The sequence below is a fragment of the Stegastes partitus genome, unplaced genomic scaffold (assembly GCF_000690725.1).
Source record: "Stegastes partitus isolate 25-593 unplaced genomic scaffold, Stegastes_partitus-1.0.2 Scaffold1901, whole genome shotgun sequence".
Lineage (NCBI taxonomy): Eukaryota > Metazoa > Chordata > Actinopteri > Pomacentridae > Stegastes > Stegastes partitus.
The window spans coordinates 92,823-108,884 of record NW_007579632.1 but is presented as its reverse complement, the minus strand read 5'-3'; the positions used below and the strand labels follow the sequence as shown (position 1 = coordinate 108,884).

Genomic DNA, 16,062 nt, shown 5'->3' with positions numbered 1-16,062 from the left:
ACTCATACAATAATAATAATAAAAAAGGCATCCAGAATATTAACAAAAAATAATAAATTGAATAAATATATCCACACACATAATGACTTCAGTGCAACCTCCCTCTATTTAACTGTGGTTTCTCTATAAAACAGACCTCTATAATCTACAGTAGAGGTGACCTTGTCCTCCTCTTTGTGTCCTTTGAGCAGTTCTATAAAAGTGTGTCTGATATCAACATGTCCTCAGAGAAAGAATACCTTTTGTTATTTTTATTTAACTTCATAAGTCACATGTCCTAAATTAATGTTATAAAGTGAATGTAGTGAGCAGCTCTCACACCCATATCTAAGTGCTTGCAGTATTGATGCATTATGTAGCTGCTGCTGCTGCTGCTGCTGCTGTTGGTGTGACGCACAGGACGCACAGGAGACGCTGAGATCAACGCACAACAAAGTAGAACCACAAAATCTGAAGCCTGCCTTATCTCCATAAATCACAATAATCTTTTTTTTTTTCTTTTACTATTAATCTTAGTGTGCATTTATAGTCTTTTTAAAATCGAATCTGTGGCCTTAAAAGCGCAAATAACCGGCAGTCCTCCCACAATCATCCCTGCGTCCCGAGACGCGCCTGCCCATCCCGACCTCCAAATACCTGGGAAGTCTGTTAATATGCTTCGATCGGACAGTGTTTACTCTTACTCTCTCCATTCAAGGCTCTGTGCGCTCCCAGAATAGCCCGCTGCTTGGAGAGTCGGTGCTTAAAACGCCGGGCTGCGGGGAAGGAAGTGACATGCTACCTTCCACTCACTACACACACTTGGAGAGATTAGCGCGCAGGGAGCAGTAATCTGTTTTCAGGACCACGGCCAGAGACACCGTTTGGCCATGAATCCTGTCGAAAGTTGCCAACGGCGCGCTGCGAACCTTTACGGACACCAAAGAGTGTAAAGAAGTTCGTCTGGACACCAAGGACTGTGGAAAAGTGGAGCTGAAAAATGGTGATTTTTAAACAAAGGCATTTGAAGTGAACTCAATCTCTGGACAATCTGCGCCGCTGACTTCTGTTGCACGGGACACTGCGGGTTAATTAAGGAGCCTGGTGACCAAGTAAAATCACATTTATTATTTTTTTTATGTGAGTGAGAAGAACGAAGCGCAGGGAGCAGAGGAGAAGGGTGTGCGCTCAGTCGGGAGCGCGCAAAGACTGCACATTGGTCCGGTCCTGGAGTCGTGAGGATGGAGATCCGGCCGGACAGGTTTAAGGCCGTGGCAGCCAAGACTCTCGGGAAAATATACGGGTATGTAAAAAGAAAAGAAAAAGCCCCTGTGGGTCCAGCTGCAACCAGAACACAGCAGGCTGCACTTTAATGTTAACACAAAGTTTAAGGAGCGGTTAATCTAGAAAGCTGGAGGCACCTTCAGCTGCTGAAACATGTTTGAATATGAGCATTTATCAGGTGAAGATAAGAGGTAAAGAACAGATCAAGATGTCCATGGGCCTGGATAACCTGCCACATCTGTCTCTGTGCGCTAAAGAACACACAAAGAGTCACTTTGTGAGGCATTGCAGGCGAATAACAGTATTTCCTCAGAGCGCACAAACGCTCTGGAATCTAAAAGTAATCTCTGCAGTCTCTTTCACACGCAATGCTAAGTAAATTATCCTCATTTGCTTCTGAGGAATCAAAAAAAAAGAAGCAGAATTAAGTTTCATATTAGGCCCAAACTGTGGTGTCAGTGTAAGATAAAGCGTCGGGTCGATGAATGGATCCATTTCTCTGAGCTTTTCTGCAGTGCTGTCACATTGTCAAATCAAAGGAGGCTTGTCACAGTTTTATCTTGTGGATTTTTATGAGTGACCCATCAAGCATTATGCTTTTGTCAATGAGTCTGATAGTGTGGTGTATCTATTCCTCCTGAGTGTTTAGTGTCAAGCAGGCCTGAGAGGCTTTTATTTTGTCAAACCTTTCATTTTTGAAGAGCAACCACAGGAAAGTGTCATCAGGTGCTTCTTTGCATTGTTAGGAAGGAAACACGTGATGGGTCAAGGTAGGATCATGCATGTAAAGCTGACATTTTTGTACTTAATGAAGCATTTCAGTGTGGCTTTTTGAAAACTTCAGCAGCTCTAATCAGTCCTACTGACAGCAAGTTGCTAAAAATAATGATAATAAAAATAATAGACAATGCACCATAGAAATAGTCTGTGAGGCTGTCAGGAGCCTGGCCAGTGATCTGAAAGCAAAAGGAAAAAAAAAGTATTGATGGACTCCCCTTTCTTTCTCTCGGGATTTGATGCAGCGTCTAAACACTTAAATCCTCTCCAGAAATAGCCTCTCCTCGTCCAAGCTGTCGGCCCACGTAAATCCCTGCAGGCCGTACACCTTGGGCACTTGTCTCTCTTCCTCTAAGTAGCCCGATAGCTCGTCATTGCGTCCCTTCCCCCCCCTCCCTCCCCACCTAACCTACCTACTTCAGGGCATCTGACAGGCAGGATAAGGCCAGAGAGCGCGCAGCCATCGTCTCCGTGAAGCGCACGTGCTCTCAGGTGCTCCCAAGGTGCGTCGCTGCTGTGCGTAACGCGCACTGGCACGCAACGTCCCCAACGGGGGCGCACAGAGACAAGAGCCGGCAGATGGTTTCCGCCTAATATCTGTTGTTGTGCGTTTTGTTGTGAAGGAATGGAGCTGCCTCTGTTGCTCTGTTCGACTCTGTTTATCCATCGTTTCATTTGATTTTATCGTGGATTCCAGCGTAAGATCAAGATCACACTGCAGCCACTTATCAGCTGCTGTCTTCAGCTTGTGACTCAGGATGAACACGATTTTACTGATGTACAACCAACCGACAGTCTCCTCCTGTCATTCGCCCATTAAATTTTAAATCCCTGTTTATTGGGCATCTTATTTCTTCACCTGAATGAACTGTTCTCTCTAATGTTTGATCAATAACTCTATAATACGTTTGACCCTCATTATCAGAGGACAAAACCATTAGGATCGACATGTGAGCAGAGTTTGAGAGAAATATATTTAGCTTGTTTGATTGCATGATTTGCCATTTTTGGTTTATCGGAGGTCCTCAAGAGCACTATCTTTCCTATTAAATGCAAAAATTAGAGACAAAATGTACTTATTTTTTAGATGTTACCATGTTTGTAGCTGTTTACAGTAGATGTTCTGACATTTTCGTCGGTCCTTTTTATGGTGTCATGAAGGTTTTCAATTTTTCAAGCACCAGTTTTTCTACTCATCTCTTATCTAATCAATGATTCCAAGCTGCACCAAGCTGCTGAACTGCCCTGACATTTGTCCTTGACGTATGAATTAAGAGATTAACCTGAAGAGACAACCAGATATCCTCACTGAGCAGGACTGGTAATATGAAGTCAACATTCTTATATATAATTAAGATTCAAAACCGTGCTCGTTCCCACTGAGGTTAAGTTGCTCCCCCAGATTTGCTGCACCCAGATCTGTCCTCATGGTGTGAGAGCAACTGGGAGAAGGTCAGCTAGCTTGTGAGGATTACAACGGATTTTCCTTAACTCGGGGTCAGTCATGAAAAGTCAACTGATACGATCGAGAAAATGTGGTTAAAAAAAAGAAGAAGAAGAAGTAGGCAGGCGGCTAAGCTTTGCTCACTGTATTGCAGAGAAAGAAAACTCCACACGGACATAATCTGGATGCAGGAAAACAAATAAATTGGTGTCGAGGAAAGAAGGAAATGTTGTGAATTGTGTGTGAGACTATGCGTGAGTCAGGGGAGCGGACGGTAAAAGGCAGGGTTAAAGATGAAGAGGAGACAGGAAGAATGAAGCGAGAGGCCCGCCCAGACAAAAATAGTCCAAGAGAGCCAGAGATATAAATAATTTAACAGTGAGAATCATTAATACTTGATCAGTGTTGAAGATTGTTGGAACCCCTGCTTACAGTAACTAACAGAGCATGTATGTTTTATAATTGTGGAGCTGTTGTTTCCTCGTCAGGGTTGTTTGCAGGAATTCTATTGCTGGAGCTTCTTTTTTTTGTAACTTGATATGTTAGTATCTGTCTTTTTAAAGGATCTTCACCTGAAATACATAAAACTAGACAGCTGCAAGATTGCTGTCAGCTTTGTGTGATGACACAACTGGCTGGATAAACCTGGTGAGCCTAAAAAATAGATGTAGAAAGGCTTGTGTCACATACTCTTCATGCTATTTAGTATCCAAGCATGACACATATTGTTTTTAAAAATGCAAAGGAATCCAAGGCTTGTGTTGACCCAGTGATCTCCAGTGTTTAAAACGGATCATTTTGCGACTCCACTTTCAATTATCTTAGACAAAAAGAGGTAAAACGTTACACAACATCACAGTTCTAGTGTTTTACCAGAAGCAGCTACAAGGTCAGTCAATGGAATTTTAAGAGCAGCTACACTGGGAAAAAAAATCTTTTTGAGTTATGATTTCTAATTTAATAACAAACTAAATTGAGTTCAGGGGAATTAGCTTTTCCTCTTCAATCAGGAAACTTATCTAATGATTGGTGGCATAAAAACAAGTTTATAAGTTCATTATTTATAAAATATCAGCAGCCTTTTCACATTACTCAAAAATGTTATAGTGTTTTGTGTCTAATTAGTTTTTAAGTTGGCAAATTAAAAAAATAAGTTGCTCCAATGTTAAGTGCGTAGATGAGGGGGCTTGAAGAAACAGTTGGTTATCAAGGCAATTTCATGAAGTTGCCTCAACTTGACATCAACTAATGCAGATATCTGAGTTTAAATCACACACAATATTAAGTTGATGGTTAATTATGTCAAAACAACCCATCAAAAATAATGTCGGCAACTTAACAGGTTTATCTAAATCCGTGAATTGGAATTTTTGCAACACTGTGTTTAAATCAGGCCAGTGAATGAGTTTTTAGAATGTAAACTTTTTATAAAAATATTCCATCTCTGCTTAACTGTCAGTAATTAAGATCAATCTAAGTCTTTCCAGGAATGTTTGGTCTGTCAGGGATCTCGCACACCTTCAGTCTGCTGCTGGTTTAGTCAGGAACAGTGTGAAGGTCCAGAGGTTTGCTGGGATCACTGCAACCACACACTGGGGGAAAAAAAGGTAAACTGAGTGGCAGCAACAGCTGTCAAACAAAAAATGCAAAATTAGTAAAATATTCTAACTCCAATAAAGTGCTCACATGATAAATTAACAGGCATTAACTACATGTTTTGCAGAGAAACACGATTATTTTACACAGTTCCTCTTCAATAATATGATGGACCTCAAAACTCTGCAGTGAAACATTTTTATTTTAATGATTTTAAGGCTCATATGCCTTTACTAAAGTGTTAACACATCATGCTCAAGATTGTTAAATAGCAGCCTCGCTTTGTCAGACAAATAGAATGCAGATTACTATAAAACTATTATGTTATTTCTATAAAAATCTGAATTTTCATTTTTAGGGTTCATTTACCAAATATACATATTCTAAAAGTTACACATCACATTGTATTTCAAAAGCCTGTCCATGAGCAGTAGAGTCACACTAAAGACACAAAAACAATACATATGAATCGATCTTTTTGGTTTTAACCTCGTTGACCTTCGTGTTATTGATTTGTTGTAATAGAGTCTTTAAGTGTGGGTTTTCACAGAGGAGCTGATGTTTGTTAGATTTCATAAACCCGCATGATACCAATCTACATGTGCAGCTGTGTTACTTACAACACGGAGGATCTTCTAGTCAGAGACTTTCATCCCGACCGTGATGAATGTTCACAATGGCCACTGTTATTAATGAGGCGCCCTGATGAAGCCGTGATAAGAGTCTTAATAAGAATCATAATATAGAACCAGATAAGAATCGTAATACACTTTAAATGTGATTCATTTCTTCTCCCTGTGTCCTGTACAACCAGCTGACAGGTAGTTTAAAAAACACACCCCTACCCTCCACTCACTGTTTGGCTTACAGCTGCAGCTCTGATGCTTTTAACACCATGTATTGTGTGTTTCTCTGGACAATTTAGCTGCAAATCTCATTTACAAGACAGAGGCCACTGGGATATTTGCTCTTAGTTGTTGTTGTTATTTTTTCTTTTTTTGGTTTGCATATGTGTGAAAACTGTGTATAATAAATAAAGGTGAAATATGAAAGCAGCTCTGTGCTCCGTCAGCCGCAGTGCTCCAGTCTGATCTAAGAACTCAGCATTGCACACGTCATGTTTAATAAATGACTGCTGCCTTTGGATACATATTTGATGCTTGTTAGAGGCGGGCAGAGGTCACGGATTCTCAGGCTTTTCTCAGAAAGCGTCGTTAGCTTTGTCTGAAAAGGAGAAGAGGTGCACGAGTCTTTTATCCACACGGTTTCCCCCCCTCGCTGTTGGCCGGCTCCGTCGGGAGATCCGCGATACAAAACTTCTCAATACATTAACACCTTGAGAAGACATCAGAAGTCAAAGCTTTTCCAGCGGAGCCTCGGCGGTGGGAGACAAACAGACAACTGTGCTGACTGTCTCTTGTTAAGGTGCCGGAGTTGCTTGTCGAACCGACAGCGAGAAAAAGCTGTGTGAACATCCAGATCCTTGCACTTTTATCAAGCCAAGCTGTCAGTCAACAAGCCCTTCAGAGCGCGATCTGTTTTCACCGTGGCAGCAGGAGTTGGAGCTCGCCGACAAACTGGTTCCTCTGAAAGAAAAATCGACAATATAGAAGTCAGAAAGTAAGCAAAACATGAACTCTGACCTTTCTGAGGGCTGAATAAACTGCTAAAAGTTGAACTACTTCCTTTCGCTGTTGAGAAATCAATCTGAAATGAGTCAACAAACTCTGCACTCCTACTATTTGGGAGGAGTTTCTGAAATGTTTTGCATTAAAGGATGTTTTGATGTGTATTGTCAAGATTATTTGTGTAGCAAACTGTACTGAGAGGCCAAGGGTTCTTATATAATGCTGCAAAGGAACGGTTTAACTGTTAGAAAGCCAAACTATCACAAGCTAAGTGCAAACATTTAACTGTTAAAACTGTCCAGCGCTGTCTTTAAACACGGCTCAAACTACAAGCTGTCACTTTTGGGTTTTCTCATCTCTTCCTCACAGAGCTCTTGAGAAGAAACAGGAAAATGGCGAGACCATTGAGCTGTCGGCGGAGGGCCGGCCGGAGCTGGTGGAGGAGAAGGAGATGCCCGTGGTGGACTGCACGTGCTTCGGCCTGCCCAGGCGCTACATCATCGCCATCCTCTCCGGCATCGGTTTCTGCATCTCCTTCGGCATCCGATGTAACCTGGGCGTGGCCATCGTCAGCATGGTCAACAGCCACACCATCTACAGGGACAACAAGGAGATCATAGTGGTGAGTGACAGCACACAGCGCTCGTGGCATCGTTTAAACTACAACAGCAAGGAAAAGTAGTGAATGCATGTGGCCATAAGTATGTGGACACCTGTGCTGCAGTTTTTCAAATAGGCTGACTTTTTACAGCATGAGAAGCACAGATGAAGTATGTTTACATTGTGTGTTTTATTAACAGCCATTACAGAGAGCCAGACTGCACGAGATCCTGGAACTATACTTTAGCTCACCTAAATTGAATGCAGCTGTTTTTAATGTCAAGCCTTTCCTGTTGCGACAGGGCAAAATGTCTGCTGTGAGACAGGTCAATCCATCCTCAGGGACGTCTTAATGCTACAGCATCCGGTCATATTTTAGACAACAGCGTGCATTAGTCAGAGGAAGGCCATCCATGAGTCAAAGTGAGATCCAAAATGTTTCCCAAATTTGCTGCGGTTTTAGAGGTGGAAATTCAAATTTGCAGGTCAAACAAAGTGGGTTAGTCATCAGAGTTAAAGGTTTAAGAGCTGTGGAGGAATACTGGTGATTGTTCAATAGGTGTCAGTGGTGGACCATAACTCTCACTGTGCTGCTTCTGCCTTCAAGTTAGCTGCCGGTTATCTAATATCTAGCATCACATGCTGCCTGTTCTATGAGATTAAACATTATAGATCCTCATGTTTGACCGTCTGCCCCAACAGAAAGCACAGTTCGACTGGGATCCAGAAACAGTGGGGATGATCCATGGTTCCTTCTTCTGGGGATACATAGTTACTCAAATCCCTGGAGGCTTCATCTGCCAAAAGTTTGCAGCAAACAGGTCTGTTAACCCACTATACTGGACATTTATTGTATGCAGCCGATCTAATACAACATATTGAACTTCCTCTCTCCGTCTTCTTTCTCCCTCAGAGTGTTTGGCTTTGCTATAGTGGCCACATCTTGCCTGAACATGCTCATCCCTTCTGCAGCGCGGATGCACTTTGGCTGCGTTATCATCGTCAGGGTGTTTCAAGGACTTGTGGAGGTGCTTTACTTAGAATACGAGAAACTGGCAATGAGCTGTATCTCTATTTGCATACTGTGTTTAAAAATAGTTATCATGCTTTAAACTCTTACATTCACTTCATATCCCACAGGGGGTTTCATATCCAGCTTGTCACGGTATTTGGGCAAAATGGGCGCCGCCTCTTGAGAGAAGTCGTCTGGCCACAACGGCCTTTTGTGGTGAGTCCCTGATCACTGCACCTTTAAATAATGGACGTTCATCACCACTGTTAGTACATGTACTGCTTAATATAGAGTTCAAAGTTGATCAATCAGGTACTTTGAGAAAATGAATCTGCAACTATTTGGACAATAAACTAAATGTGTAATTTATATTTGAACCAAAAATGTCAAACATTTGTTGGTTCCAGCTTCTCCAATCTAAAGAGTTCCTGTTTTTTTTTTTTTTTTTAAATGTATACAGCTACCTTCAAATGTATTCAAACCCGTCCAAAGAAAAGGCAAAATTCACAACAGTCACTCAAATAACTAGAAACTGAATAAAGTAACAATAAATAAAAATTTGCTAAATTCTAATTTAGTGAAAGAAGACATTGCTTTTGAATTATGGTTGAAAAAATAATTTAAAAAAAAACAAACAACAAAACTGTCCCAGACAAATTAGAGCACTTTGCTGATGAGCAGTGGGCCAAAATCAAAGCACCTGTCAACAGGTGCAGAAGTCTGATTGAGAGTTACAGGAAACACTTGATTGCAATGATTGGCTCAAAGGGTTGTTCAACTAAACATTAGTTTACGGGTCCCATCATGCTTATTTGCTTGTTGGTTTTTTTTTGTTTTTTTTTTTTTTAAAAATTTCTGTTGAACCATAATACAAAAGCACCGTCATGATTGTCATTATTACTTTTGTCAATTTCAACTTATTTCAGTGACGGCTGTTTTTTTTCCTTCTTTAATGGGAGGATATGAATACATTTGAGGACGACTGTATATATTTCATGATGTAATTACTTTTACTGTTCACCTCTTACTTATATTGTGGCTGTTATTGCTACATGATTATGAGGGTAGCCATGATAACAATATTATTTTTTAAACGTTTTTTGAGTGTGAGTAGAGTCACATCTGTCACCTCCTCCCAGATGGTTTTATGTGCTAGAAGAAGCCACACTGTGGTAGCTAGGATGTGACAGTGTCTTCCTCTTCTTCTTTTTCATATTTCATGACGGGTGGCCACCAGCGTCAGGGTGATTTAAAACCACCTGCTATGTTGCAGTGTCACTCAGACAGCTACTGACCTCATTTTATTTAATAATATATATTATTACCATGATAATGAATATTCCATTTTTTAAAATCTTACATTATCACTGTGATTGTCATTTCCACTATTTTGCAGCACCCTTATTATGTGTGTGTGTGTGTTGAACCCCTCTGAAAAATGGGAAATAGTGATTATATTAAGTAGCTCAACAGCTGCATGACAAAATAGGAGGCAAATGAATGTATGAAATATATGTGGCAAACATGAGTATATTGTATATTGTCCCACTAAACCCAGTGTTTTTTTAGGTTCTTACGCCGGTGCTGTGATTGCCATGCCGTTAGCTGGAATCCTGGTGCAGTACTCAGGATGGTCGTCTGTCTTCTACGTCTACGGTAGGAGACGTCTGACCTTTAGATCTACAGACTTTATGAAATGTGGACTGTGTGTTTAAGGTTTTGAAGTTGGATTTTTGTACCCAACTATAACCCGTTTTCTCTTGTAGTAACATACAGTGTGACTGTTTTCACCCTGACAACAGAGTGACAATCATGAACCAGCAATGACTATAAACAAATCAAAAGGATGATGCTTGTGGTAGCACAGGAACACAGCAGAAACTGACACGTACTGAAACTGCAAACACAGGAAACCACAGCAGACCAGCACCCTAAAATATATACACACATATCAAACAGACCCCTCACACACACACATTATGTATAAACTGAACATCTGACTCTGTACCAAAGCAGAAACTACAGTCAAAATGTTCTTTTTGGCCTTTCTTCCAGTTTTAAATTGTTATTTTCTCCCCCACTTTGATTCACTCCTGTCCCAACCAGGAACTTTTGGTGTCATGTGGTACTGTTTCTGGATCTTGGTGTCGTACGAGAGTCCAGCAGCTCACCCCACCATCACCGACGAGGAGCGGAAGTACATTGAGGAAAGCATCGGCGAGTCTGCCCAACATACAGTAACGGTCAGTACGTGAGGCTGCACAATAGCTCAAACGCTGAATCACATCACACTGACTGAGGTTTAGCACACTGCTGTGGCCTCTGCTAGCATTTCCCAACAAGTGTGTTTGAATAGTTTGAAGCCTGCTGGTACTCTTTGGGGTTTTTTTTTCTTGCAAAATCCTAAGTAAGGATGAGATCACATGTAGATTTCATCAGTGGAAAAAACGTGCTGAGTCAGAAAAAATAATAAAAGCACCACTGATAGATTTAGAAACTTCTTATTAGTGGTCATTTTTGCTCTTCTGTGTCAAACTAAGAAAGTTCTACCTTCTCACTAACCTCTTCTGATGCTACCACATCTACGTGCACTTCTTTGCCTGATCATATTTGCATGTAAATAACTGCACATTTATGCCAGTTTTACATATTCGTTCATTAAATTCACTAAAACTGGTTACGCCTATTTTCTCTTACAGAAGTTCAACACTCCTTGGAGGGCCTTCTTCACCTCCATGCCGGTGTACGCCATCATTGTGGCTAATTTCTGCAGGAGCTGGACCTTCTACCTGCTTCTCATCAGCCAGCCTGCGTACTTCGAGGAAGTGTTTGGGTTCGAGATCAGCAAGGTAACAGAAACCAAATGTGGGCAGCGTGCTGGAACAGAAGAGTCTGCTCTCTGTGTTTACCTCAGCGATCATCACCAGACGTCCTAAATCTGACTGTCTTCCTCTCCCTTCAAGGTGGGCATAGTGTCTGCACTTCCCCATCTGGTTATGACCATCATTGTGCCCATCGGTGGCCAGCTTGCAGACTACCTGCGCTCCAACCACATCATGACCACCACCAATGTCCGAAAACTTATGAACTGTGGAGGTGAGAAAATGATGGAAGATGAACAACTACACATGCACGTAGGAGAGATACAACCAGCTCACAAATTAGCATAAAATCTCATATAAAGTAGTATTTCACTGCCTTTACAATGTATAAGTTCAGAGTGTTGAGTCATGTAAAGCCGAAATAATGCACAGTAACTCAGCGGCTAATTATAGCGTTACCTACATGTGAGCTGGTGCGAAAACATTTGCTGCATTAGGGGAAATGATGACTCACTGTAAAGCAGACGCCCTGCATCTGTCTGCTATTTTTGCTCCGTAGAGATGAACTGATAGCAAAGTGAATTGGAGAAGCGTACAGTGTCCCGTACGTATCACTTAGCAACTTGAGATATCTGCCCTGACAACTGCATCTTATGAAAACAAAGGAATGAACTAAAATAACTTGGAGCTAAATACGGATCCAAGATTGGAGCATTAAACTGAGTCTTTGTTTGCTTCTGTGCTTTTGATGCTGCTGTGAATCAGGGTTTGGGATGGAGGCGACGCTGCTGCTGGTGGTTGGGTTCTCTCACACTAAGGGTGTCGCCATTACATTCCTGGTCCTGGCTGTGGGCTTCTCTGGTTTTGCCATTTCAGGTGAAACACAAAAACATTTTAATCACAAATATTACCAGACTTTTGGGGGATGTTGGAGCAATCTAACCATTTGTTATCCCTCTATAAGGTTTCAATGTGAACCACCTGGACATTGCGCCGCGCTACGCTAGTATCCTCATGGGCATCTCCAACGGCGTGGGCACCCTGTCCGGCATGGTCTGTCCGCTTATAGTCGGTGCCATGACGAAGCACAAGGTGAGAATGTGGACGCATGTGGTGTTTGACACTGTGTTCTGACACATTTTATTTTGTTTGTGTGGCAGGGCCTTATAATTAACAGCAGAGGTGTCAGTTCCTCAGAGAGGCTTTTAGAAAAATTTCCATTAGTCATATTTGAAGAAATCTATCACTAAGAAGGACATTACTTTAGTTTAAGTGTATGCTGAGTTCTCATTTCTAAAAAATAGTCCATATTAAAACCTGTTTTTAACTTTAGAATATTTTAAAGTCACAGCAGCAAATAAAACACATTTTTCATGCATATAACCTAAATTAAATCTACTTTTTCTTCCTTATTCTTTTTTGACAGACGCGTGAAGAGTGGCAGGGCGTGTTTCTTATCGCCTCACTTGTCCATTATGGAGGGGTTATATTCTATGGTGGGTATTTACTCTATTTTCTATTCTGCCACGTCAATAACAAGACTGTCCCATATGTTTATAAAGATAACTTTGTAGTTTGTGATATTCTGACATTTTAGATATACAAATAGTTTTTTTTGCAAGTACGCAGCAGTCTGTGTGTTGTTCGTGATGCGATCATAGTGGAAGTTCAGTTGAACATATTCTGTAGATTTGTTGTAGGTCTAATTCTGTAACTGATTGCTGAAGTTGATTCGACTGATTGCTTGCAGGCCTCTTCGCCTCCGGAGAGAAACAGGCCTGGGCCGAGCCGGAGCAGCTGAGCGACGAGAAATGCGGCATCCTAGACGAGGACGAGCTCGCCAACGAGACGGAGGAGCTGTATCGTACGAGCGGCGGGGGGGGCTACGGAGCCATGAACCAGGGCTCGGATCCCAACGGAGGAGGGGGGGGAGGAGGAGGAGGAGGAGGAGGCTGGGTCTCTGACTGGGACAAAACCGAGGAGTACGTCCAACCAGCTGGAACCAATAATTATCTTTACGGAGGAGAGGGCGACCGAGAGCTGACATAAAAGCAGCAGATCCTCCTCCTCCTCCTCACGTAGGCACAAACAGTGTATCAACAAGTGTGGAGTCTCAACTGATGGCATGAAAAACTTTGGATTTAAAATGGAAAGCGGAAGGGGGGACGATTTTCAGCAGGTCTGAACTGATCTCAAAGAGACTGCACGGTGGTGGCGGAGACATTAGTAGATGTAAAGTGTGTGTTTGTGTGTGATTGCAGTTGTGACGATCTACGTAAGAGTGTTGTAGGAGTCGTCAGCCTTCCTGTTGGAGGAGGGCTGTGCTGTAGGCCTGGTGTGGCTTCCTTTGGTGTTTATTTGTTGTAATAATTGTAGAAATTTCTATAAGAACTGACAAAACATGAATTTAATTTGTTTGCCTCGCATCGTATTTGATTCATTCAAGATTGCAAATTTTGGGGCACTCACTGATCACTCTCACATTTCTTTTTCTTTTTTTAAATTCAAGTTTCTGAAAGCCACAGCAGCAGAGTATGCACCTCTGTTAGTTTCATGCAATAATATGAAATCATGTTTCCTTTTTTGTTTACCTTAATCTGCACACTTTTAAGAAAAAAGCATGTTACTTGTGCCAATACAACAAACTATTTTGTTCTGTAGTATTGGTTTACCACTGAAAAAGTAACTGAACACCTGCAAGTATTACTGTACGCAGCTTTCTGTAAAGTTGTCACTTCTAAATAGCCCATATACACATTTTTAGATTTTGATTTCCTCGTACAGACCTGTGCTAGGCCTCTGACCTTTCTGCCTGCCGACTAACTGGGGATTAAGAATGCCTCATGTTGCAATAGAAGGAAGAGAACGAGTCCGTTTTGAAACTAGTTTCTTAGTTAGACCTACTTTTTCTTTCTATGAGGCGTCTTTGTGGCTGAAAAATTTTGTTCTTCACACTTAACATCTAATATGTGATGTTATTCTGTCGTGTGTCGCAATTCATCCTCTTAAGGGTTGGCGTCACAAAAAACAGTTTGCTGTCAGCACATATCCTTTGAACCCCAACACATGCACTCTGTCACGGGGGCAAAGCACAAAAAGCACTGAGCCAAGACTGTGGTTTGGCCACAGGGTGTGGTGATCTCTCGTTGCCCTTTCCTTTATTTTAAAGTGCTGCGAAGTGAAGATATGTTAAATGATCAGTAAACTATCCAATTAAGAAAAAAAAAAAAAAGGACAATAAAACATCAGCATTTCCCTGTACATGTATTTATCTTTGTTCGTAGATGTTGTAATGTCTCTAGCTAGTCCCAAAATGAAGGTTTAAAGTGCAACCATGAACCCAGCGTAGGTCATGGGATGGTTCTGTTTCACTGAGTGGAATACACTGATAGACTGAATATTTAATGTTAGGATTTTTACTGTTTTTCTTTTTTCATTTTTCATTTTTTGTTGTTCAATGTTTTCTTCTGGATTCTAAACTCAAACTGTATATGTAAAAAAAAAAAAAAGAAAGAAAAAAAACATGTACATGTGGAAAAATGTTGTATAATAAAACCTAGAGGTGATCACTCCTGTACAGTCATTATGACCGTGTACGCTCGTGCACGGCTGCTATTTTGAAGACTTAATGTTTGCTGGTGCATAAACTATCTCGCTATAAATAGATGATTTCAGTCAAGCGCTACATTTTTAATCAGCTTTGTTGTTAATTACAGCACCTGCTTTGTCTTGCTCCACCCAACTTTCCTCTGCTTCATGCATGATTCAGGCTCTGATAATGTAGGTCTCTAAGCCCTCTGATACCGAGGTTTCATGTTGCCTCTAATGCTGGGCTCCTCTCCACGCGGCGTATTGATTACCGAGCTGAAGCTTAAGGAGCATTGAAATGGAGGAAAAATTGATTTTGATGGCACCAGTTAAAACAAGGGGCTCACCAGTTCTTCTCTGCAGCCAGTGAGAAGCGGCGCAGAGGCTCAGGGATTCACCCTCGCTGCTCTGCCCCCGGTCTCTAAAATCAATCGGATTATCCTGCACCCATCTGCCAGGAAAGAGAGAGGAGGAGCAGGAGAAACATATTCATCGCTGACATCTGATAATGCTGCGGTACTACATCCCTTGTGCTTTGTTCGTACCTTTTCGCGCGGCATTATGTTGCAGGATGAGCGGAGGCAAAGGACACGGGAAAGAAAAGGGACGGAAGAGAGCAGCACTTACTTTTCTAAAAATAAATCAAATCTGGTCTGGTGGCGTGTGGCAACCACAAGTGGAATTAGGTTTCCTCTATAGGCACAGCTGTACAAAATATAGATGTACAGGTAGATGGCAATTTAAAGAAAAAACTAAAATCTTTCTGGTTCTATTATGCTACGGGGGGACATTTTGCTGGTATGGCTGAGGTCCACTTGACTCCTAAGACGAAAAAAAGTCACTGTGAATCGATTCAAAGTTGTTCTGAGTGATCGCTTTAAACATATGATAAAACATTTCAACCCTGATGGGAGTGCTCTCTTTAAAGATAACAATGCCCCTGTATTTAGTGTCACTGAATGGTTTGATGCTCTTTTCAGCCACCAGATCTCAACCCCGATCGACACACATATTAGACAGATCTTTCCACCAACATCATCAAAAAACACCAAATGAGGGAATATCTGTTGTAAGAAAGCTCTATATCCCTCCAGCAGAGTTCCAGACTTGCAAAACCCACGACGATGTGCACTGAAGCAGCTCTGGTGACCCATCACCTTACTGAGACGCTTCATGTCGCTGTTTTCTGAGTACTGTCATTTCTCAACATGAAGAGTTGTGCAAAAAATTCTAGAAATAAAGCTTTTGGTTTCACCTCACAAACATTCACAGTGAGTATAAAGTTATGTGGAGGTAAGACAATAAACACTGTTATAGTGGCCTTTAACCACC

At 41.5% G+C, this 16,062-nt stretch overlaps 1 protein-coding gene across 1 annotated transcript; it reads left to right on the top strand.

Moving 5' to 3' along the window:
* The first annotated feature begins 1,220 nt into the window (after window positions 1–1,220).
* LOC103373070 (vesicular glutamate transporter 1-like) lies at window positions 1,221–13,191 on the top strand. Its single transcript, XM_008302872.1, has 13 exons — window positions 1,221–1,282; window positions 7,078–7,330; window positions 8,011–8,129; window positions 8,222–8,336; window positions 8,449–8,536; window positions 9,890–9,976; window positions 10,427–10,563; window positions 11,020–11,169; window positions 11,284–11,416; window positions 11,908–12,018; window positions 12,107–12,234; window positions 12,569–12,638; window positions 12,893–13,191. Exons 1-13 carry the CDS (start codon window positions 1,221–1,223, stop codon window positions 13,189–13,191), a joined length of 1,752 nt encoding a protein of 583 aa, XP_008301094.1.
* The last annotated feature ends 2,871 nt before the right edge of the window (window positions 13,192–16,062 follow it).

Bases quoted from the DNA above. Each gene is read 5' to 3' on its own strand.
- LOC103373070 (XM_008302872.1), top strand. From the start codon at position 1,221: ATGGAGATCCGGCCGGACAGGTTTAAGGCCGTGGCAGCCAAGACTCTC. The intron at 7,331-8,010 runs GTGAGTGACAGC...CTGCCCCAACAG, and splicing joins ACAACAAGGAGATCATAGTG to AAAGCACAGTTCGACTGGGA. The intron at 12,019-12,106 runs GTGAAACACAAA...TCCCTCTATAAG, and splicing joins CTCTGGTTTTGCCATTTCAG to GTTTCAATGTGAACCACCTG.